The sequence below is a fragment of the Talaromyces rugulosus genome, chromosome III (genome assembly GCF_013368755.1).
Source record: "Talaromyces rugulosus chromosome III, complete sequence".
Lineage (NCBI taxonomy): Eukaryota > Fungi > Ascomycota > Eurotiomycetes > Eurotiales > Trichocomaceae > Talaromyces > Talaromyces rugulosus.
The window spans coordinates 504,550-525,715 of NC_049563.1; the positions used below are offsets into that span (position 1 = coordinate 504,550).

Consider the following 21,166-nt stretch of genomic DNA (forward strand, 5'->3'; position numbering starts at 1 on the left):
GTACCGGGATGATGGTTGCGAGGCCCGCCATGTGGGCTGGAGGGGCGGCCGCGGCATTATTTCTTAGTACAGACTACGGATGGTATTATTACTGTATAGTGTACGGAGTATAGTACTACTGTTGTGCTCTTTCCCTTTTTGCCGGCCAACTGGCAACGGGTCGAGACCGGAAGAGGGAGCAGGATGGGCGCTAGATTTATTGTGGCTTGGCGCGGCGGGGCAGGCAGGGGAGGGGTGGGCAATGGGAATTTGGCCTGGTCCGACGCGCGCGACGTGACTGGCGGGTCCATGGCGCTTGCCCCGATATGGCAAGGCTGTCCTGACCAATACCGCCTGTGATTCGCCCAGACGCTCGCGAGCCCAGCCCCGGTGGAGCCGGTGCGTGGCCCCAGCCAAGGGCGGTGCGTGTCGCGTAGCTAGCGGGCTCGGGATTCACAGGGCTTGGCTCTGCTGGCGAGGCGGGCATGCGACCTGCCCCCCTTTTCCCCCCCCTCGCCCGTCGCCCAGGGGACCCAGTGTGCGTCGCCCGAGGGCTAAGTGCCACACACACACACGCGCGCGCCTCACCTCGCTGCAGCACCGCAGAGCCCACCCGTCCTAACTGTCCTCGATCGCCCCAGTCGTGTCTTGTCTCCCGCGCGCTCCCAGCCCAGCCCAGCCCAGCCTGCGGCCTCCCCTCATCCTCTGTCCCCTTCTCTTCTTTTTCTCGCTGTCCCCCTTCCGCCTTCATCCTTTCCTCTTAATTCAACATTATTTTTCCCATCCCCTCCCCCCCAGTCCCCTCCCCCTCTTTCAAACGATTTTGTCTATACTGGCACCAGCTTTGAGCCTTCGCTTCATTATATCTTAATCTCTCTTTTTCCAAATCCTGTTTGTCCGCCTGTGGCTGGGCTCTTTCCCCCATCCCCCCCTCCTTACCCCCCCCCCGTTATATCCGCCTGCACCACCATCCCCCCCGCTCAAGGAATGATCAGACAGCAACGCGACTCTTCAACGTCGTTAAACCTTCTTCACACACGGTGCGCGCCTTCCGTCCGGCTTATAGCCCAGTCGAGTCCTTCGTCGCCTTCAACAATTTGACGAGGATATCCGTGGCCGCGCTGTTGAAATGGCTCCTACTGCCCCCGCCGCTGCCACCAACTCTCCGGCCAAGAAGACGACCGCGCCTGAGAAGAAATACAAGTGTCAATTCTGCAATCGTGCCTTCAGCCGAAGCGAGCATCGCAGCAGACATGAGCGATCCCGTATGTTCCCTTTTCCCCTTCAGACCGTCCGAAGCTGACACCCCCTTCTCGCTACAGATACAAAAGAACGTCCTTTCAAGTGCTTGAAATGTCGCAGTACCTTTGTGCGCCGTGACCTGCTCCTGCGCCACGACCGTACTGTGCACGCCAAGGATGGAGGAGTGCCTCTTGTCAGCGAGGGCCGCAGACGTGGTGGGAACAATAGCAATGCCGGCGTGCAGAAGAGCTCTCCCGCTCCTGCCGCGTCGTCAAAGCCTTCCATCACCATCGACCCGGCCACGCTGGAGCAGATCGAGGCAAGCAGCGACGGTATGGTCGATCTTGAAACTGCAGCAATGTTGATGACAGACTTCCAACACAAGGCCGCCGCAGCCGCTACTGGTCACGTCCAGGACCGCACTGGCTCCGACCACTCCTTTTCCCCCAGCCGCACGTCCTTGCTAGACCAGCATGCCTCGTACCTGTCCGGAAACGCTACGCTGCCGCAGATGCCCTGGGATTCGCTCATCTCGCCCACCGAGACCAAGCACCACCCCATGTCCGCTTTCACATCCCACGATGCAAACTCGCATCAGATGTCCATGATGGACCGACACATGTCGGCCAGGGATACTCTGGCCCCGTCGCTGCACACCCTGGTCGACTCGCTCCCAGTGTCTGGCAACTCGACCCCCAATGCCCTGTCGCCCTACCCTTCCATGACCGGTCCGGTCAGCCCCGTCAACTATCGGCGGTCTCCAGGGCCTACCCAGGCCCTCACCCTGCCCAAAGCGCCTCAACTTGCCAACGAAGCCGAGAGACAGCGTATTGTGGACAACATCAAGGGAGCTGATGCGCTTTCCAGCTTGCCCAGTGAATTCCAGATCCCCTCTACTCCGTCTCTGAACAAATACTTGTCCACGTACTTCAACCTTTACCACCACCATCTCCCGTTCTTGCACCAGGGAACTTTCAATCCCACCGATGCCTCGCCACCCCTCTTGTTGGCTGTGCTGTCTATTGGTGCTCTGTACACCTTTGAACGGGAACATGCCTTTATGCTCCACGTCGGCTCCAAAGTCCTCGTCAACCAGTTCTTGCAGCAAAAGGACAACTTTGACTCGAGAAAATGCCCCCTCTGGGCCATGCAAAGCACCTTGTTGAACATGGTCTTTGAGAGCTGGAGTGGAGATCCGAAGGGTTTGGAATGGACCTGCTCGATCAAGAGTCTGCTCGCCAACGTAAGCTCTCCCCCCTCCTCTTAGCCTGAAATCAAGAATGCTAATTTTTTTTTTTTTTTTTCAATAGATGGTTGCTGGAAACCGATACCAGTTGAAGCTTCGTACCGTGGCCCGCGAGGGTCGACTACCTAGCCGTGACCAGTGGATTGAAGACGAATCGTGCCGCCGAACTTACTATGCTGTATATATCTTTTTCGGCATGCTCACCTTGACTTTCAACCACACGCCCGCCATGAGCTTTGACGAGCTAGACAGTTTGGAGCTGCCTTCGTCCGAGTCCCTGTGGAACATGGACGTCACCGATGAGGAGTCCTGGCGCCGAACTCTGGCCACTGTCATTCCCGTCAACATTCGCGAAGCTCACGACCGCCTCTTCCAGGGCGAGCAAACCCGGTACAGCGCCTTTGCTACCCGTGTCATGATCAATGCCCTGTTCCTCCAAGTCTGGAGCCACAAGCGTAGCTTTGAAGCTCTGCAGGATGTTGTCACCGAGTACAAGCTTCGCCTTGCCCTGGAGACTTGGGAGAACTCGCTCGAGTTGTGTGAGGCCGAGACCATCGTGGTGCCCCTCAGCACGCCTCACAAGGGCCACCCCTTGATCTTCAACTCAATGGCCATCTACCGCAACACGCGGGCTCGCTTGGAAGTTGACCTCAAGTCCGTCCAAGAAGCCCTTCGCTACCACTCCTCGTACGAGGTGGCCGCAGCCATGACCGTGGCTCGCGACAAGGTGAAGCGGTCCCCCGAGATGAACAAGGTTATTCAGCAATGCTTCGAATGCATTGAGATTGCTGCAGTTCAAGGCATAAACTGGGTTGCCAAGACATCTGCTACCAACTGGAGTGTCGAGCATCCCCTCTGTGGCCTTGATCTGATGGTTATACTCAGCTTGTGGCTCTATCGCCTGGAACATGACGAGGAACCAGCTACTGAGGCGGAAATTGCCATCTACAGCAAGGTCCGCAATCTCTTTGACGACGATGCAATTGATGCCTTTGGCAAGTTGAGCTCCACTGTTTCCCGCGTCTGGGGTAACATACTTGACGGTGTCGTTGTTTGGGGGTAAGCTTTCCCTCCCTTTTCTTGTTTATTGAATGAAATGTACTGACTGTTACTAGAATCACCAAACTCATGGGTGAATCCTTCAAGCTCCACGCCCAAGCTTTGGTCGGTTATGAGGACTCTTTGCACGTTGCCAAAGACCAGCCCTTGCACCCTATGCCCACCAAAAGCCTTGCGAGCGTCGGCACCGCATACTAGGCCAAAACTTTTTGACAAGTGGCCCTATCTTTTTCTTTTCGCAAATGATTTATTGCTTATTTATCGATTTATAATCTTCCCGTCACTCATTTGGTCTTCGGGCGTTGGGGCCCGCGTGGAGAAATCCGAATACGACGGAGTCCACGTCACCGAAGACGTCGTCTTTTTATTTTTGTCTCATTTGTCTTGCATTATGGTTCGCTACTATCATTGAGGTCTTTTGGTTTCATATTGGGTCACCGGCGGGAAGTGGAAAAACGGCAGTTGGGAAGGGCGGCATTGTATGATTACAGGTGTCGCAGCCCTTTTGCTGGCAGCTTCTCCTTTTGATATTTTTTCTTGTTTGCATTTTTTCTGCATTTGGCTTTGGGATGTGATTCTGGCTTTTTCTTGAGAGCTCACAGGAGTCCGGTCAGTCGTTTTCTCGGTTTGTGATGGGTTAGCGAAGGCAACATGTCTACACTCGGCTGGTCCTGTGTTTCTTCGATTCTGGCTTTGCCATTTAATACTGTTCTGCCCTACTCCTTTTCTCTTTGCATGTCCGCTTGGACACTTTTTTTGGTTGTCGATTGGCCCTACTTGATACCTTATTTATATGTTTATATGTGTTGTTACATATTAATCTTTCTTGTCGTTCATTTATCGCCTGTCGATGGTTGAAACCTTTTTTTTTTCCCCCTGATTTATCTGCTTGATTTGCATTTGTTAGAGTCGCATTCGTCCTCTGCTGCCTTTGGTTTTCGTTAACCCTGGCTCCAGTCTCCTCTCAGCTTGCTGCATCAGTTCTGCATGCTTTATTGATTTTAGTTATTTGTTGATTTTGTTATGCGCCGATGTTTATGTTTTTGATGTTTATTTACTTTTGATTTCTGTCTGATTTTCCGACAAGTTTGTTTTGCGATAGTCGATGTACTATAGTTAGCTCGAGAATAAAATTGGTGAAAGATGCATTCTTTTCTGTTGTAGACTTGTAGATTCTATATATTGTAGTGTATTGTAGAGGTGACTTGGAGTTGAGATCGGCCCGACCCACTTGCAAGTTGCGACTCGAATGACTTCCGTCCATGTTCCTCTTGCACGCGTTATCTGCCATTGTGCATGCGGCCCACAGCCCAGCACTGTGTTCGCTGGCTGAATATGACAGCTAAATAAGTCAGTTACAGGCGATTCAGCATGGTGGACGACGAAAAGATCGAAGAAGTCGACGAGGAACATGCCGTCGCGCCCTTGTCCGAGATCACCGCACAGCGCCCCGTCGAACCAACCGATATACAGCAACGACCCGGTGGCGCACCGCTGTATGACACACATGGAGGAAACGATGCAATCGCAGAACTCGTCGCCGAGCCTCCTGTCGATCGAACATCTTCTACACAGCAGCAGCAACAACAACGGCCTCCAAGCAGACGACCGTCAGCGGAACTGCCGTCGCTGTCGAACCTGGCGACAAAACTCTACACACTCTCGTACCTCGTCTTCTTCGCCATACTTGGTACTCTGGCGCGTCTCGGTCTGCAGGCGCTGACGTATTATCCCGGCGCACCGATTGTGACCGGCGTGCTATGGTCCAATTTTGGCGGCTGCGTGCTGATGGGGTTTTTCGTCGAGGATCGCAACTTATTTCGCGAGGAATGGGGCCATCCACCACATTCATCAAACCAGTCGACGGACTCGGCGCGGATCAAGAAGCACAAGACGGTGAAGAAGTCGATACCGCTGTATATCGGACTGACGACGGGGTTTTGTGGTTCGTTTACGAGTTTCTCGAGCTTTATGCGAGATGCGTTTCTCGCGCTGTCAAACGACTTGACTGATCCGTCTTTCTCGTCATCGTCGGCTACGCAGGGCAGAAACCGAGGGGATAGTTTCATGGCGGTTGTCGCGGTGTTGATATTTACTGTGTCGCTCAGCATCTCTGGTTTCTACTTGGGCGCTCATATCGCCCTCGCTCTCGACCCGTGGGTCCCCACGGTGCCGTTTCGCATCACGCGCAACATCCTCGATCGGGTGATGGTGCTGCTGGGCTGGGGATGCTGGCTCGGAGCGGTTTTTATGAGCATTTGGCCGCCGGAGAACTCGTGGCGCGGACAGGCTGTCTTTGCGATTGTCTTTGCGCCGCTGGGGTGTTTGTTTCGCTTCTATGTGTCGCTGCTGCTAAATCCGCGCATTCCTTACTTTCCGCTCGGCACTTTTGCGGTGAATATTATTGGTACGGGGGTTTTGGGCATGTGCTATGACTTGCAGCACGTGTCTGGCATCGGGGCGTCGCCTGCGTCTGGCTGGGCTGAGGTATACTCGCCATCGAGATCATCGCTCTTTGGCGACAGCGACTTGTCCTCGCTGATCGTGAGCTGTCAGGTCCTGCAGGGTGTGATGGATGGGTTTTGTGGTTGTGCCACGACTGTTAGTACCTGGGTTGCAGAGCTGACCAGCCTGGGTCGTAGGAGGTTTGCTTATATGTATGGGGGAGTCAGCATGGCGGTGGGCTTGGGCTTGTTGGCTGTTGTCATGGGCAGTGTGAAATGGAGTCGGGGATTCGAGAGTCCGACCTGCACGAGTTGATATTACAACTTTTAATATCAAATGTATTTTAGAATCATGATTATTCGCTAGCGTTCAAGTCATTATAGATCCCATTACAGATCAGCCATGCCCGTCTTTTTTTTCTTTCTGGTCAGAGCAGACCGTCCGCCTTTTGAGTCCACGGCGCAGACACATTCCCACTTATTTCCCATTACTCTCGGTGGAAAACGTCTGCAACTCAGCCTCATACACGGGAAATTTCAGCTTCCCCGCCGCCGGCCGCATCGTGACCGGTACACGCGAGGAGGACGACGACGACACGGCGTCTTCCGCCGGCCCATTATTATTATTGTAGTTCTGACCAGAGCCAAACTGATCGGGAGAAGTCAGAAACTCCAGTGTCTGGCCCTGCGTCTGGGCGACAGGGTCGCGACTCGCGTATTGACCTAGCGCTCTGTCGTGGTATCCGCCTCGTTCGTGATGGAAGCCGCGGGCTCGTAGGTCTTTGCTGCGGGCATCGTCGCGGGCGGCGGCGCGTCGTTGCGAGGCTGGGGGGTTTTTTTACTTTAGTAAATTGAAAAATTTTCTAGGATGAAAGAAAAATGGTTTTTACCTTGCCAGAATATGTAGTAGACGACCACGGTCAGAATGCAGGCGGCTGCGAAGCCGAACATGATGCCGAGCTCGTGCCGCAGTGAGATCATCGGCGTGTACGGTGGGTGCGCGTAGTTGATGTCGTTGTCGCTCATGGTGTCTGTTCTTCTGTCTTTACTTTGTACAGATATGTGAGCGAGTGAATGAGAATGAATGATGCCTTTGTGTTGGAGGGAGATTAGAGTAAGCAGCAGACGTCAGCCGATTTAAAAAAAAAAGTGGGTCAAAATCCGGGGTTAAGCGGAGTCTATTTCCATGACTTTCAACTTCTGCTCTACTTATTTTAACTTGAACTATAATGGTATCACGAATATGCATTTATCATTAGGTCTAACCCTCCAACTCGGCCAGTGTTCCGTTCAGTGTCTCGTTCAGTGCCTCCGCTGCTTCCCACTGGACGCGAATCGGCTCGTGCTCTTTGCTCATGATCTGGCGGTTATCCTTGTTCCACAGCTGAAACTTCAAATCGGCCGCTCCCACGACCACGCGCACGTCAAAGGTGGCTCTCCAGTAGAGTGGTTTCCGGTTGTACCAGTGCCGGTTTTTTAGCTTCTTGTTGACGTAGCCTGTCGCGATGTCGAGACTGCATACCTGCTGCACGCCGCCTTGCTTCATGCTCTGCGGGAGATGGGCGGGGGATAGCGTGGACATGACGACGTGCACTTTCCAGTGGTCGTCTTCGTCGTCGCGCTGGAGCTTGAGTTGGAACTCCTTTTCGATGCCTGTGTGTGGTATGGGGTTTCCCTAGACGCGGTTAATAAAGACGAACAAAGCTAGATGCTATGAAAGTTGGCTCGCAAACATACCTGGATAATGAGCCAGTCGATCTGGCGTGTTGCATATGTCTTGTCATCGCGGGGATCTACCCTGATGGCTTCTCCACTGTGTCGTTCCGGGTCATAGATCATGTCGCAGATGATTCCGTAGCTCACGGGCGAACACCTCGATCCGAAAACAACCACGCCTCGCTGCAGCTGCTGTGTCCGGTCCAGCACCAGGCCGTGTACGACGACAAGTTGTCTATCATACAGAATGTTAGGAACTCTGGGAGTGTGAGGAAGGAAGAAGAGGGCTTACGGCTCATCGGCGATGAGAACATTCAGTCCCATCTGACTGGGGTGGTTCATGCTGGTTGTAGCATATTCAACAGTCATGCTGCTATACCGCCCTAACAGCCGGCTCCTCACGTACGGAGAGCTACCGAATCCTCCCGAGAGGACTATATACGACTAAGCATATGTTAGCCATATTGCCACAAATTCTTCCAGAAGATAACACACAATTTCTTCATTTGGGTATTTTGAGCGTGTCTGTGCGATTTGCGCATCGAGAAGGACGCATATGTCGTCAATCTTGTCATCGAAGCATTTTTTCAAGACATCCCTTTTTCATTCTTAGTGATATGGATCTTTTCATGGTGAGCAATAGGGGAAACGCACCAGGATATCTGCATTTGCCCATTCTGAATCCCAGCCTCGGGAAAGTCTACTTCATCGCCTCTCAAGGGAACATCCAGCTTCAGCCAAGGCGTCAAAGTCGCATCCGTGCCATACGAGCATTTCAATCGCTGAAAGCGTCCGGATATCATTTTCGAGGCCGTTTCAGCCGGGGATTTGGGCAGGTGGCTGATTATATTTGATAATCTCTCGCACAGGAATTTGTGCATTGCTTTGTCAATAAAGACGGAGCCGATGGGACGTCCTGGCTAAACTTTAGCTCTTGGTCAGGGCGCGCAGTTTTGGATGCTTCTCACCTTCGACGTTGCCTAGTTGTTGGAGCACGGTGGGCTCGTTGGTTGATGACAGCAATCGGAGCACGTTGACGTCCTGACGTAGGTTCAGAAAACAGATCAGAAAAAGGAGACTCAGATCTCGCTTACTGTTGTCCCTCCTCCGGCATCACAAATCATGATGATATCGCCTTTCTGCAAATTCTTAGTCTCGAGAGAGTTGTTTTTACATCAATAACAAAAAGTACCTGATAATGCTGCTTGCAAGCATAAACTGCCGCAGCTTCGGCTTCAGTTAGACCAATGGATGCTCGATGGTTGGCCGTTCTCATCACGATGGCCTGCTCGATCAGAGCCCTCGTCTCTTCAATCATGCGTACATCCTTCCACGTCGTCGGGACACTGAAAAGAAACTCGACTTTCCGATAGGGAAAGTCTGGAATTGTACTGGCTAAAAAATTGGCTACATGCTTGTAGATGCATTGCACATAATCTCGAAACCATCGTTGCGCCTCTGCTCTACTAGGACCGCTGGGGTCGTGGTACTGAGGGGCTAGATGGAGTTTGAAGAACTCGCGTATTACTGAGGTTTCATCTTCTGGGTCGCAGAGAAACCCCCAATTTTTCACGGTGGTTGAATCCGCTTCGTATTCAATGCAGGTGGGCACTTTGTTTGCCAGCTCGCCAGGCAGTTTTCCTGGCCAGCGCTGGATTGTCTTGGGAGGTAGCCATGCTGGTGCACACGAGTAGGCCACCCCTATTCTCACTCTGTCAGTTGGGCCACTAAATATTAAAGAAGAAAAAAAAAACATAGGGGTTATACCAGTATATGTCATGCCAAAGTCGACTCCGACGACAATATCCGGACTCCATTCCTCTGAGCCCGTCGCCCCGGAGCTGAAAGAGACAACCTCTTTGTCACTCATTTGGTCTTTGAGACGGAGAAAAACAATTCAATGTTTGTAGCATTGAAATATTCCGACATCTGTATTATTCAAAAGCTAGGGGTTATGTCCCCGATCGCAAATGCGGCGCAGCATATCTGGCCTGCAAACTAAAAATTAGGGGCGTAGGTAAGTGGTGACATGTTCTTTGTTTAATTTAATACGGAGTAATTATTATTAGTACCAGGTCGGATCGGATTTCTGAACTAAGACGCAGCCAACCTATTAAACTAGTGGATTTGTAGCATGTCATAAGGGGCCAAGGCTGTAGGGGCAGGAACTAGTTCAGGTCTCTGCCAATCTTACGCTGTTGCGAGTGTTGGGCGCCTACGTGCAGGGATCTGTGGCTCGCCGATCCAACTGCTAAGCCCCGGTTGCCCTCCGCGTTGCCTTTTCTCGCATTTTGCATTTTCGTTCTCCTGCTCCTCCCGACAACGACAACCGGTGGATGATATGAGAAAATGGCCACTACGAAGACCACGGGAGTAACCAAGGGCGCGCTGGCCGGTGCCATTGTCGGATCGATTATTGGCACTGCGATACTCGCCTTCCTGGCTGCATGGCTCTTCATTCGGCGATCCCAAAGCAGCAAACGCGGCGGATTCCAGAGATATGAGAGAGAGGAGGATAATAATACGGCGGCAACCAATAAGTCCGATCAGAGCAGCAGATTTCTTCCCGCAAAGGCCAACAACAACAACAACAACAACAATAATCAAAGCTTTTCGAATGGAGCGAGCGAGAATCTCTTATTGAGCAGCCGCAGTCTGTCAAAATACATCCCGGATCCCGCGGACGACGAGAGCGTTATTGGACGCGTCCTGGGCGTCTTTGATCAAGTCAGTCTTCATGTAGACAACTACTATTCGCACACGCAGCCGGTTACTTCGCCATCTAGTCCGGCGGAAACTGCGTGGATCTCTCAGTTTGACACGCCGTATCTGCCTGGACCGCTGTCTGCACTCCTGGAAAACCCCAAGACACGACGAACGACCATCACGCATGCTCTCGCGCGCTCGCTTCTCTCGGCAATACAGCCACAGAGCGCGACAAGAGTATCGTTGCTACCACCACTTTTCACCCCTGGTCCATTAGCATCGGATGACCAAGGTATGATGATGGTCTCTTATATCCAAAACAATACACCCTAAATCTAATCCCCTTATCCCTCTAGAATTGAACCAAGCCACCTATACCTGGCGCATATTGGCCGCCTACCTAGCTCGAAATGCAACACCCGAAGCCGTAGAAGAAACCCAAGTCCGACAAGAAGCAGCAATCAATGCCTTTGTCGACAACTTTACTTCCTCCTTTGCCCCATACGCTGACCCAGCGCACTCGTCAGAAGACCGTGCGCGGCACTTGAGAAGCGTGACGACCGCCGCGGCTGACCTGGGCCGGTGGCTTTTTGGACAGCCCTGTGCATTCGATTTTGTCTATTCGGGGCCCACTGGAAATAATGAAGTGGTTGTTTTGCCGGCGATTGTGAAAGTGCTTGATGAGAAGGGCCAGCGGTTGGCGACCAAGGCGACTTTGTATCAGGCGGTTACTGCTAATTTTTGAGCTGCGGGGGCTTGTAATATGAGTATAAAGTTTACTGGTTAATGTTGAGGTACGTTTCACTCATGCTAGTTTTACGAGAACAAATAAATGAGCTCAAGTTCAATTTTCTCTGAAGAATAATATGAAAGGCGTGTCTCACTTCTAAGAAACATGGCATTTTCTCTCGAAAAAACTACGACATAAAACTACAAGTATCCGAAAGTCAGTTAAACATAAACCTGTTTATAGCGGGAATCCTCTAATTACATATTGTGTACCTCAATTAGTGCAAGACAGCCAGTGTCAGATCCAGAAGAAAGAGAAAAATACAGGCTCGGGACACAGTCCTCGAATCAAGTTGACATCAACACATGACATGTCGTTCGCACATGAATATTGCAAACAAAGACATAGATGGAACAAGAAAAAACTAGGGAGGAATCAAAAGCAATATACATCCCATGCAACCAATTCTCTATACCCAAAACAAGCCGGGAAAGTAGCCGGCATATAAAAAAAAAGATCGAAGTCAAAAGCCCGGGTAGCTTGCGGTCATCCCAACATCACTGCCGCTAGAGTCGTACACATCAACCCCAAAGCCATTCCGTACCATGGCGTTAAGCCCAAGGCGCCCTCGCTACGAGCTTTGCTGATGCGCGAGCGAAGCGTCCACGTGGTGCCAAATTTCTCTTTCAAAACCAGCCCCGTCGCGCTCATCGATGTTGCAAGCCACCGTCGGGCTGGCACGGAGTCGAGATTGGAGTGTTGCTGGTGTGTGTAGATGATGGAATCGGGTTCCGGTTTTTGGTGGACGGGGAGACTGTTGTGCGTGACGACGGCGGGTTGTTGGTGAGCATCGTTTAGAGAATCTTCATTCACGTCGCCTCCGCCTACCCCTCGATGCTGCAGGCACGGGGCGGACCCTGTTCTCGACGTTCGACAGCCAGTTTCGCTCCTTGACGGAAGATCTATGAAAGCGACGACGGCTGAGATGAAAAGGACGGCGAGTACAATGAATAGTCTCATTATAGCGGCCGCAACCTCCCCGAGACTAGAGACAATAAAAATCCAGACTGATGGTTTTTCGCGGTCCAGCAGCCTAGGTTGTACATGTAGTTTTATAAATCTCTTTTCCTCAGGATTATTGTGCTGAAATCTTGAAGCGGCGTAGGCGCGACAAGCTTTCGGCGGTCTGTTGCGGAAGCTTAACAAGCAACTCAATTGCGGCCAACGTGCGACTGATGCGATGCGCGAGAAGTATCAATCGCGTTTTGACCGTGGCTTTCGATCGCAGGAGGTGTCCAGGCTGCCGACGTGAAACAGAAGAAGGGCAAAAAAGACCGGACGAAGCGAAGGTAGTGCTACACCAGCAGTCTCGACTAGGGGGCTTCAACAAAAGCAGGCCTGAGCTAACGGACCCGCTGTAGCAAATGAAAGAACAAGGTTTGACGGGTAGTGTTCCCTTTTGAGACATGGTGGCCCAAATTCTGGCCACTCACAGCGCCGTTCCGCGGTGGGTCGCAAAGCTTAAAAGCGCTTGTCTAGACCACTGGCAGCCCCGTGTGGAGCGGGTAATCTACGCTGCCAACCAGTGATCGCCCGCACATCTTGTGGGGCCCCCGCTTTTTTATCGGAGCTTATTGCGGACTAGTCGATTTGGGAAATGCTGGAAATTGCATGACGTCGCCCTGCGCGCATGGAGTCTTTGACGCATGCAGAATTAATTGAATGAACACGGCGCTGGTGTACAATTGGCCATGTTTATAGTAGTAGTGTGTAGATATGCCTGTGGAGTTAGTTTTAATTGCTTACGGTTCTTGTACGCGTAATGCCATTTGGAGGCGGCGGAAAAGAGAGCCGGGCTTGACGATATATGTATATACCGATATAAATCTAGAGGCCTATCAACATTGAACTGATGTAACATTTAATGTTTTACATTTGAAGACTCAGGATGCCACCTACATGTAGTACATATATATACGTGCTTCAATGTTGCTTACAACATTAATCATTGATTAATCCGATTGTTTGTTCTAGATGAGACAGTTTGTACATCAATTGATATGTAACCACCGGCGCCAAGCCAATTGGCATAAATATGTCTAATCTAATGGTTTCATACAATTTCACAAAAGTCGATTCCACTCTGGACTTGCAATAAATTTCCCACTGAGCTCGCCCATTGCCCAAACCTGCTTTTCCTCCAGTTCATCAGCTGTCGCGCCAGTCGCCGGCGTCGAGGCAATGAGCGCTTCTTGATTAAAATTGACATCCGCGCCCTTGTCCAACTCGAAGCTGATACCGCCCCAGTCCAACGTGACCTTGCCCGACTTGTGCAGATTCAATCGTCCAACACGACCCGCAGGGAGTTGTTTCTCCACCGCGGTGACCAGCTTACTTGGTTGTTTGATGTGGTCCTTTGAGTCGGCGTCCTCATTTTCGACCTTCACTTTGGGCTGATCTGTTCTAGTGTTGGAATGTGTGATCATGACATCGTCGTTGGTATCGTTCTGGTTGTCTGTCCCCTCCTCTCCAGGTATGACCAGGTTTGGTGTTAATGGCGGGAATTGGATCAGGAACAGCTTTCCGGCGTTTTTCTCATCAGCGAGTTTCTCATCTTCAGTCTCTTCTTTGGGCTCCGAAGCACCATCAGTCTCAGTGTCTGCCGTCTCGCTAGGCTTGGCCGGCGTCCTTTCGGCTTCTTCCAAAGTAAGAATCTCCCTCATCATTTCAAGGTCTTCGTTATGCCGGGAAAACTCTTCGATTTCTTCCCTTGTGCGCAATAAGCTTCGAGGATCTTTGATGGTGACCGTCTTTCGCGCTTTAGTCGTCTGTTCTGGAAGAGGGTTCTCGTCGTCGTCGTCGACGTGCGCAGGTGGCAGGTCAGACATGGAGACATCCTCCTCCGCTGGCTCAGGTTTGACCGCGGGGCCCTTTTGCTCCTCAGTATCTTGTGGAACAAAGAGGCCGCCATCAGTGTCGCCCTGTTGATCCTTTTCCTTTGCCTCCCGCCGCAATTCGGCCGAGGTGCTGGAGCTTGCTTCCGTGTTCACACCGACAACTCGTTCCTCGTGTTCATGTCGTATGACTCGAATAGGCAGCGGCCCTCTATAGGTTGGCCGAGAGGAACGAACAGCCTTTTTGCCCTTTTTATCCACCTCGTCTTCATCGTCCCCATCGCGGTCAAGGTTGATCTGGTCAATACTGGTGCGAATACCGCCTGTTTCCTCATCCGAGGAGTAATATGGACCCTCATCGCCACCACCCCATGCAGGCATGCTGTGTCTAGAAATTGAAGACGCGCGCGAATCCATGTCGAATCGACCGCCACGGCCACGCATTGGGCCGCCTCTCATGCTGGGTCCACCAAAGGTGCCCCCGCGGCCTCGGAAAGCGCCTCTGGGCTTTTTAACAGGACCAAGGCGAGAGCGTTGGATTGCCGATGCTTCCTCCAGCCTCTGCCGGTTGCGCTCCTCCTCTATCTTGAGTATGGCATCTCGCTCTTCCTTTGTGCGTCGAATCGGAGCGCGGGGCTTGAACTTGAGTGCTGGTTTGGGTTTGTCCGGGTCGTCAAGACCAATGGCAGCTCTGTTGCTTAGACTTGGGCCTGTAGTGCGTTTGGTCAAGGACTGTAAGCGCTGGACTGGCGGTCGTCCCGGCGGGGAGGAGGCTGATGGTGTTGTAGAGTTTCCCTGTTCTCTAGAAGCTTGGGGTTGATTCCCTGCGCGGGGCGCAGACGGATTCGCTTTCGGAGGCATGGTGAGCGGTTATGCGATTGTCGATTTTCGAGTGTAATAAGCAATTCGCAATTGCTACAGGTCAATGATGTAGAATCGCATTTAAAAAAAAGAGAAAAAAAAGGCTAAAAAGAGAGTATGAAATAATAAAAGCGCCGTTACTATGCGTTTCAAAAGAGCTCGGGACGAGCCAAGACGATGTTGAAAGAAAAAATGGCAGCATGCGGGGATTGAAGAGGTCTTCAAAAAAGAAAAAAGCGGCGTTAACGATAGGTCTTATCTACCGCGCTAGTCTATATGTGGTTAGATGCGTTATCGTGCCTCGCGAGTCTTGGCATCGCATGGACAAAAGCACATATTATTGAATATTATTGAATATGGTTCAAATGGGGAATGATAATATATGATTGAATAGAAATGTTTGCATACTGGAGTCCTTAAGTCACTACATCCACATTGATATAACAAGTTGCATTATTGACTAGACTTGCAGATCTGAAAGCTCACATTTCTAAGCCTATAGAACAGGAAAAGATGTAAACGAATAAAAACGGCTATGTAACTTTTCCTTCCTTGTCTGTCCCAGCTCAGTGGACACTCCTGTCTTACCGCCAACACTGCGAACCATGTCCAGACACAAACATAGCCACACAAGTACGCAGCACGCATAAAACTCAAATGTAACACTAGAGCCGACAATAACGAAGAAGGAACACAAAAGGCTGCCAAGATTAACACGAAAAATAGACAAGTAGTAGCATCTCAGGCAAAAAAAAAACAGAAAAAAAAAAAGGAACGCCAACATAGATATTCAAACCAGAGGATCAGTTGACTGCTACTAATGAAATATTCATCAAGAAAAATAGATATGTCGAGCCGCGAAATTGGGCAAAATATGAAATGCGCATGAATATCGAGAGCGAAATGAGTGGATTCGTTTCGGGATGAAAAGACGAAATCGTGAAATGGATGACATGCTAATGAACGAGAGTAAGATCCAGAGGGAATGCAACGCAGTGTGGTCGAGTCGGAGAACTCCTTCACTCGGAAGAGACAGTAAAGTGAAGCCAAGTGGAAGAGTGTAGAGAGTGTTTGGGGTAGGTAAATAGTCGACTCTTTCATAGAAACTTGTATCGGTACAGAACAGGGCTGATGAATCACAAGCCTAGCTTCAAGTTTTTGTAGATAGTTTTATCAGCGCTTGCGCTTCTTATTCTTGTCGACCGAATTCTCGAGAAGTGGCTCAATCGCGATTGTTGAAGAAGGCATAACCTCAATGTCTTCATCCGGGTTATTTGGGTCCAGGACTTTCTTGACTGGCACACCCATATGACGTCCGTAACGACCTTTACGTCCATTACCTTCATCCTCGCTGACACACCCCTCGATGCCTATTCCAGCATCCTTGCACCTGCCACAGGGGCGCTGGCGATCGCATCCCTTTTTGCTCTTGCGGCAACGCTGGCACCGGGGCTTTGTGGAGAGGTCCTCTTCGTCGGCGGCAAGTTGATGCTGGAAGTTGGCAGTAGACCCAGAGGTCTTGCGAGATGGAGTAGGGCTCAATGCCTGCGTGGTTGCATCGGCCTTTGGTTCAATAAAGGCCGGTAAACCCGGCTTAGGCTTGCGGGGGACTGCACTGTTTCGGCCCTTGACAACCTTGCCATTTCGTGAAATAGACTTTTGTAGGCGACTCTTAGTAGATACAGTGCCGTTGGACTTGACCTTTTGCTTTTTCGCGCGAGGTGCATCGAGATCATCAATGTTTTCCTCGGCGTATTCATTCTTGACACGATGACCAGCCTGGAATTCATGGTCATATTCGTCCCCGCTAGGCTCAGTACTGTCATAACTGGGCAAAATATCGTCCAGTTGTTTATGACTGTGCTTGATGTGCCCCGGTGGCAGAAGGGGACTGGATTGAATAGCCTTCGACCGAGCGGGAAGTTCGTCGTCGTCTTCATTTTCACTAAACTCTCCATCGCTTGTTCCCGCAGTCGACGAGGCGTCGGCGGCACCACTCAAGGCGTCGTCCAACGTCGAAGTAGAGTTCCGACCATGGGAGAAGTTGGACGCATCGCCGAGACGAATCAGTTGCATTGCCACATCTTCGTCTGAGATGCAGCTAGCGATAGTTGGGTCTGGGGTTGGGAGAATCCCAGGAACTGTTTGCTGATTGCCAGAGCTAAGGTATGGGGCAGAAGGGCGCAGTCGAGTCCCGTGTTCTGGAAAGATGGGAGTGGAGTAAATGGAGCTTTTCGTCGAGCTGCTTCCATACGCATTTTCGCTATAACCGTAGCTCTGAGGGGAGGGTAACGGGGCTCGGTTGATGAACGGGCGTTGGACGGGCCTGGTGAATGGAGATGGCTCACCGTCCTGGCCAGTGGATCGTCGCTGAGGAGAGATTGAGGATGTCGAGGTTGTCAGAGGAACTTGGGGCGGTACGAAGAGCGGCAATTCCTAGATAGAAATGAAATGTTAAACCACGGACGGAGAGGGGAGTATGGAGGGTTTGGCCATACGGAGCTCTCAAACTTGGGCTTCTTGCGACGGCTTTCTTGGACTATATTCTCCATGCTAATTTCCGAGCTCGCAAACTGCTCGCTTCTGGCTTTTCTAGAGCCATTAATGGACCCATGGCCGCCCTCGCTGTCACTGTAGGCAGCAAGAGACTCATCGACAAAGCTGCCATGTGCGCTGGATCCTCTGCTCTTAATGCCAGCCCTCGAAGGCCCTTTGTTCTGAGAGGCACTTCGACGACCGCGACCAGATGGGGATGCGCTTGTCCGGCGGGTGCGTGACGAGGGGCGAGAGGGTGGTCGGGAATACTCGAGAGCCTGAGAGGTTTGAGGCGGTGCCATCTGGAACGGCTCGCCAAGGGAAGGGCGCTTGCGAGAATCCATTGGAGCAGTTCCATAGAAGTGTTGTTCGTAGTTATCAGAATAGCCATGTGCGGGAATCACCCGCACATACACAGTCATGTTGTTCTTCAAATTCTCATACCTCGCAATGAGCGTAGTACCATGCTCATCTTCAAAACTAACACCGCTAGCGACGCCATCATAGATGCCGTAGAAGTTTTTCACAGTGGTGACAATAGAGTCAGTTGTGTCATGGGGGAAGATCTGGACTCTCATTGGAATCCGAGCCCGGACCTTGGAATTTTCATCAAGAAGAAGCTCGAAAGCGACATTCTTAGGCACGGGCAGGTCGGGGGAAGGGTGTTGAGACATGACGTCGCCTCGGTAGCGGTCCATATCGCCGTAGATTTTGGACAAACTGGCTAGGCCTTCTGCAGCTTGCTGGTCTTTGTGATGTAAAGTATTCATCGCTCGTTGGCGACGACTGGAGTTGTCGGCCCGGGGGGGGGCGCCTTGTGCGCCTTGGACTCTTTATAGACTGCGAGAGTCAAGTCCCGGCTCCGAGGGTGGGTGTCTGATCAAATGCAACGAAGCCAAGTAGATAGCCGTAGGGCGACGTCGTAGATGACTTTGAAGAGATTTTGATGCGAGGACTCGCCGTTTGTCTCAAGTTTTTGATTGTGCGATGGGAACGGATGTGGGAACGAGCAAAAGAGGACGGCGACGAAGGAAAAGAAAACTAAGACCGGTGAAAAAAAATCAGCATTAATTGAGCCAAACACAAGGCACAAACAATTTTTCTATGTGGTCCGGGTCCGAGGATTGCTATGGATGGAAGTTTGCCAGGTCTGTAGTTTGCCTAGGTTGAGGCGGTCTGGGGAGATGGGGTCGGATGAGGTAGGAAAAGAGAAGAACACACCTAATTCCAGTCAAACCGATGCTGGCTGCAGTCGCTTGGTCCACGGAGGCCAAGGGAGATGCAGAGAGAGCAGCGATGATGGCTCACAGAGGGGGCTGGTGGGATTGGCGATGCGCTGCCTGCTGGGTTGCGAGAAGTGATGTTAGCGATGGTATCATGGGCTACTAGTGCAGATTGGGCACAGGCACAACAGGCACAGAGCAGAGCGAGTTCTGGGGAGGAGAGCCAACTCACAGATTGTACAGTTGAGGCGATCAGGATGAAGCAGCGCAACAGACAAGAAGAATGGGCGCTGGTGGTGGTCGGGGTCGGGGCTTATTGGGAAAGAGGAGGAGGAGGAGAGGTGAGGAAGGCCGGTGGGTGCGCGAGAGGTTTCACCTGAAGCGAAAAGCGGCCTGGACCTGGTCATGCTGGCCGCCGAGAACCAATATTATGCTTTTTCGCTGCCTGCGTCCCCAAGGCTCATAATTCTACGCCCGTTTCCTGCTTTGTTTCCAGCGAATAATTAGGCTCTTCTTTCTACATTTATTAAACTGCACTCGAAATCCCCGTGTTTGCCGGATGTTGCGCATCCGACTGGCCTCGGAATCGCATGCGTTTGCGAAACGCCCATGCATTCTGTGCACACACACACATACGAGACCCACGCAAGTCGCCTATATTGCGACGTTTCTTCAGTGGAATAAAGTGATAATGTAGTTACTTGGTTAGTTAGCTAGTTCGTTGACAGCGCATGTCGGATCCAAACGGTTAAGCGGGCCCGGACAGTGTCACCGTCGGTTGGGCGCTGGGCAAGCGTAAACTTGAATAATGCATGCGTTACTAGGAAGAAAGAAAAGCAGAAGGAAAAAGAGAGCCCTTCTCGTCCTATAGTTCTCACAGAAGCGTGTGTTTTTTTTTGGCTTTATCGGTGGCCAGACGTGATCGGCGACAGCAGCGCAGCGCAGCGCAGAGCATTGCCATCCAGTCATTTGCAACTGGTCCAGATGACCGCGCTCAGGTGATTTGACACCGTCTCAATTAATACGACTTGCACTACAAAGAACAGGGGAAGATCGCAAGCGAATCAATGGCGCATTTCCGTAGACTCTATTGCCGTCCCTTTGAATTGTCAATAAAAAAACGTGGGGCATAAATATCGAGATGTCGCAGACGTTGTCTTGTGCCAAACAGCGCTGCGCTCAAGGACCACATGTGCGAAAATGATAGAATATTGTTATCTATAGGAAGAATACGTCAAGCATAAGCCAACAGATCCCTTTGCGATCAACCATCCTGGGTCGCAAGCTTAATACCTTGGGGGCTTTTTGCTCATCATTTGCGCCGGGCGACCCCTCCAAGGTGCGCAAATGGTTGGAGCCAAAATCCACTTTTCACTGCGCCGGGGTCATCATATGATATTTAGAGAGCTAGATTATGTCACTGAGAACTGTCTGGGCTCTTTTATTCTAAGATTTGCAAATAGCGACAGGTTGCGCACAGGCCTGAACATCCTGGATAGTCTGGATAGGTGTCGGAATCGAACGCGGCTCCAAGTCCGGAGCAGATGTTGCGTATAATGTATCAAAACGAATCAATTTAGGACCGAAGCGGACTCTAGGGGCTCAAACATGCTATTTTATGTGCAAATTTACTTTTGCGACAGTAGCGTTTGGCTATAAGACCGGAACTGGAGTCTCCTCCCCGAGTGCCGCCGAGTACGATGACGCTCTGCGAGAAGAATCGCAGGTTGATAAAGTGATTATTCCTACCTCTAAGACGACGAGGGGCGCTAGAAGAAGAGTGCGCTGGGCGAATTGTTCGGCATAGAGCAGCCAGGCGCAGATGCGATTGCGAATGGCTGTTCGTCATCAGTTGGCGCTACCAGGTCATCCAGGCTGTTTGTAACTTGTCAGACACTGGCGATCATTGTTACTGAACTAGCTAGTCTCTATTTATCCCGACATGCCCTTGCGAAAAGAAGCCGGCAGCGCGCTGGGCGATTATTCCGGAGTGGGAAATTTTTTTTTGTTTTTTAGTTGTTTTTTTCCCTCGATCTGCCAATAAGTGGATTCGCGCTTTGTCGACACCGCTGGTTCCGGGAGGGGAGAGGGGGACGATCCGTTTGGCATTTCTCTCAGTGTGGCTTTGCAGCCATTCATCCATGCATCATTATCATCATCATCATCAGCCATCATCAGCCATCGTCATCCCTCAGCACCCCCGGTCCAGGCGAGTGACGAACAGCCAGCCAGCGCCACGGCTGTCGCAATAACGGCAATCGCACTGGCGGCAGGAAATAGGCAACCAAGCTGTTCATCGTGCGATGGATCGATCTGAGAGTCGCAGTGCGCCGGTCTGGGATTGTCCGATCCGCGGTGGAGCTGGCGCTGTTGTCCGCCCAAGCCGTCACGTGATGACGTGCAGCCCTCGTGTCGGCACGCGTGTCCCGCCGCTGGATATCGAATATCCCGCATATCTGCGCCATTATTGGTCGCGCATGAGTTGATTACAATTCAACGGTGTCGCATTATACTCAGCACTTACACGGTCA

The 21,166-nt window shown here is 51.4% G+C and overlaps 7 protein-coding genes across 7 annotated transcripts; 3 read left to right on the top strand and 4 right to left on the bottom strand.

Moving 5' to 3' along the window:
- Positions 1-1,108: 1,108 nt before the first annotated feature.
- TRUGW13939_05033 (uncharacterized protein) lies at positions 1,109-3,724 on the top strand (the record flags this gene model as incomplete). Its single annotated transcript, XM_035488198.1, has 4 exons — positions 1,109-1,244; positions 1,302-2,464; positions 2,532-3,526; positions 3,583-3,724. The coding sequence occupies 4 exons, from the start codon at positions 1,109-1,111 to the stop codon at positions 3,722-3,724; spliced, it is 2,436 nt and encodes an 811-aa protein (XP_035344091.1).
- A 1,173-nt stretch (positions 3,725-4,897) lies between these two features.
- On the top strand, positions 4,898-6,286 carry TRUGW13939_05034 (uncharacterized protein; the record flags this gene model as incomplete). Its single annotated transcript, XM_035488199.1, has 1 exon — positions 4,898-6,286. The coding sequence occupies one exon, from the start codon at positions 4,898-4,900 to the stop codon at positions 6,284-6,286; it is 1,389 nt and encodes a 462-aa protein (XP_035344092.1).
- A 162-nt stretch (positions 6,287-6,448) lies between these two features.
- Positions 6,449-9,556, bottom strand: TRUGW13939_05035 (uncharacterized protein; the record flags this gene model as incomplete). The annotated part of the gene is made up of 11 exons (XM_035488200.1): positions 6,449-6,795; positions 6,861-7,001; positions 7,237-7,645; positions 7,708-7,921; positions 7,979-8,130; positions 8,182-8,284; positions 8,341-8,602; positions 8,655-8,727; positions 8,781-8,825; positions 8,879-9,387; positions 9,454-9,556. 11 exons carry the CDS (start codon positions 9,554-9,556, stop codon positions 6,449-6,451), a joined length of 2,358 nt encoding a protein of 785 aa, XP_035344093.1.
- Positions 9,557-10,035: 479 nt separating this feature from the next.
- TRUGW13939_05036 (uncharacterized protein) lies at positions 10,036-11,137 on the top strand (the record flags this gene model as incomplete). Its single annotated transcript, XM_035488201.1, has 2 exons — positions 10,036-10,684; positions 10,749-11,137. The coding sequence occupies 2 exons, from the start codon at positions 10,036-10,038 to the stop codon at positions 11,135-11,137; spliced, it is 1,038 nt and encodes a 345-aa protein (XP_035344094.1).
- Positions 11,138-11,668: 531 nt separating this feature from the next.
- On the bottom strand, positions 11,669-12,142 carry TRUGW13939_05037 (uncharacterized protein; the record flags this gene model as incomplete). Its single annotated transcript, XM_035488202.1, has 1 exon — positions 11,669-12,142. One exon carries the CDS (start codon positions 12,140-12,142, stop codon positions 11,669-11,671), a length of 474 nt encoding a protein of 157 aa, XP_035344095.1.
- A 1,103-nt stretch (positions 12,143-13,245) lies between these two features.
- Positions 13,246-14,877, bottom strand: TRUGW13939_05038 (uncharacterized protein; the record flags this gene model as incomplete). The annotated part of the gene is made up of 1 exon (XM_035488203.1): positions 13,246-14,877. The coding sequence occupies one exon, from the start codon at positions 14,875-14,877 to the stop codon at positions 13,246-13,248; it is 1,632 nt and encodes a 543-aa protein (XP_035344096.1).
- Positions 14,878-16,050: 1,173 nt separating this feature from the next.
- Positions 16,051-18,182, bottom strand: TRUGW13939_05039 (uncharacterized protein; the record flags this gene model as incomplete). Its single annotated transcript, XM_035488204.1, has 2 exons — positions 16,051-17,313; positions 17,376-18,182. 2 exons carry the CDS (start codon positions 18,180-18,182, stop codon positions 16,051-16,053), a joined length of 2,070 nt encoding a protein of 689 aa, XP_035344097.1.
- Between the last annotated feature and the right edge of the window lie 2,984 nt (positions 18,183-21,166).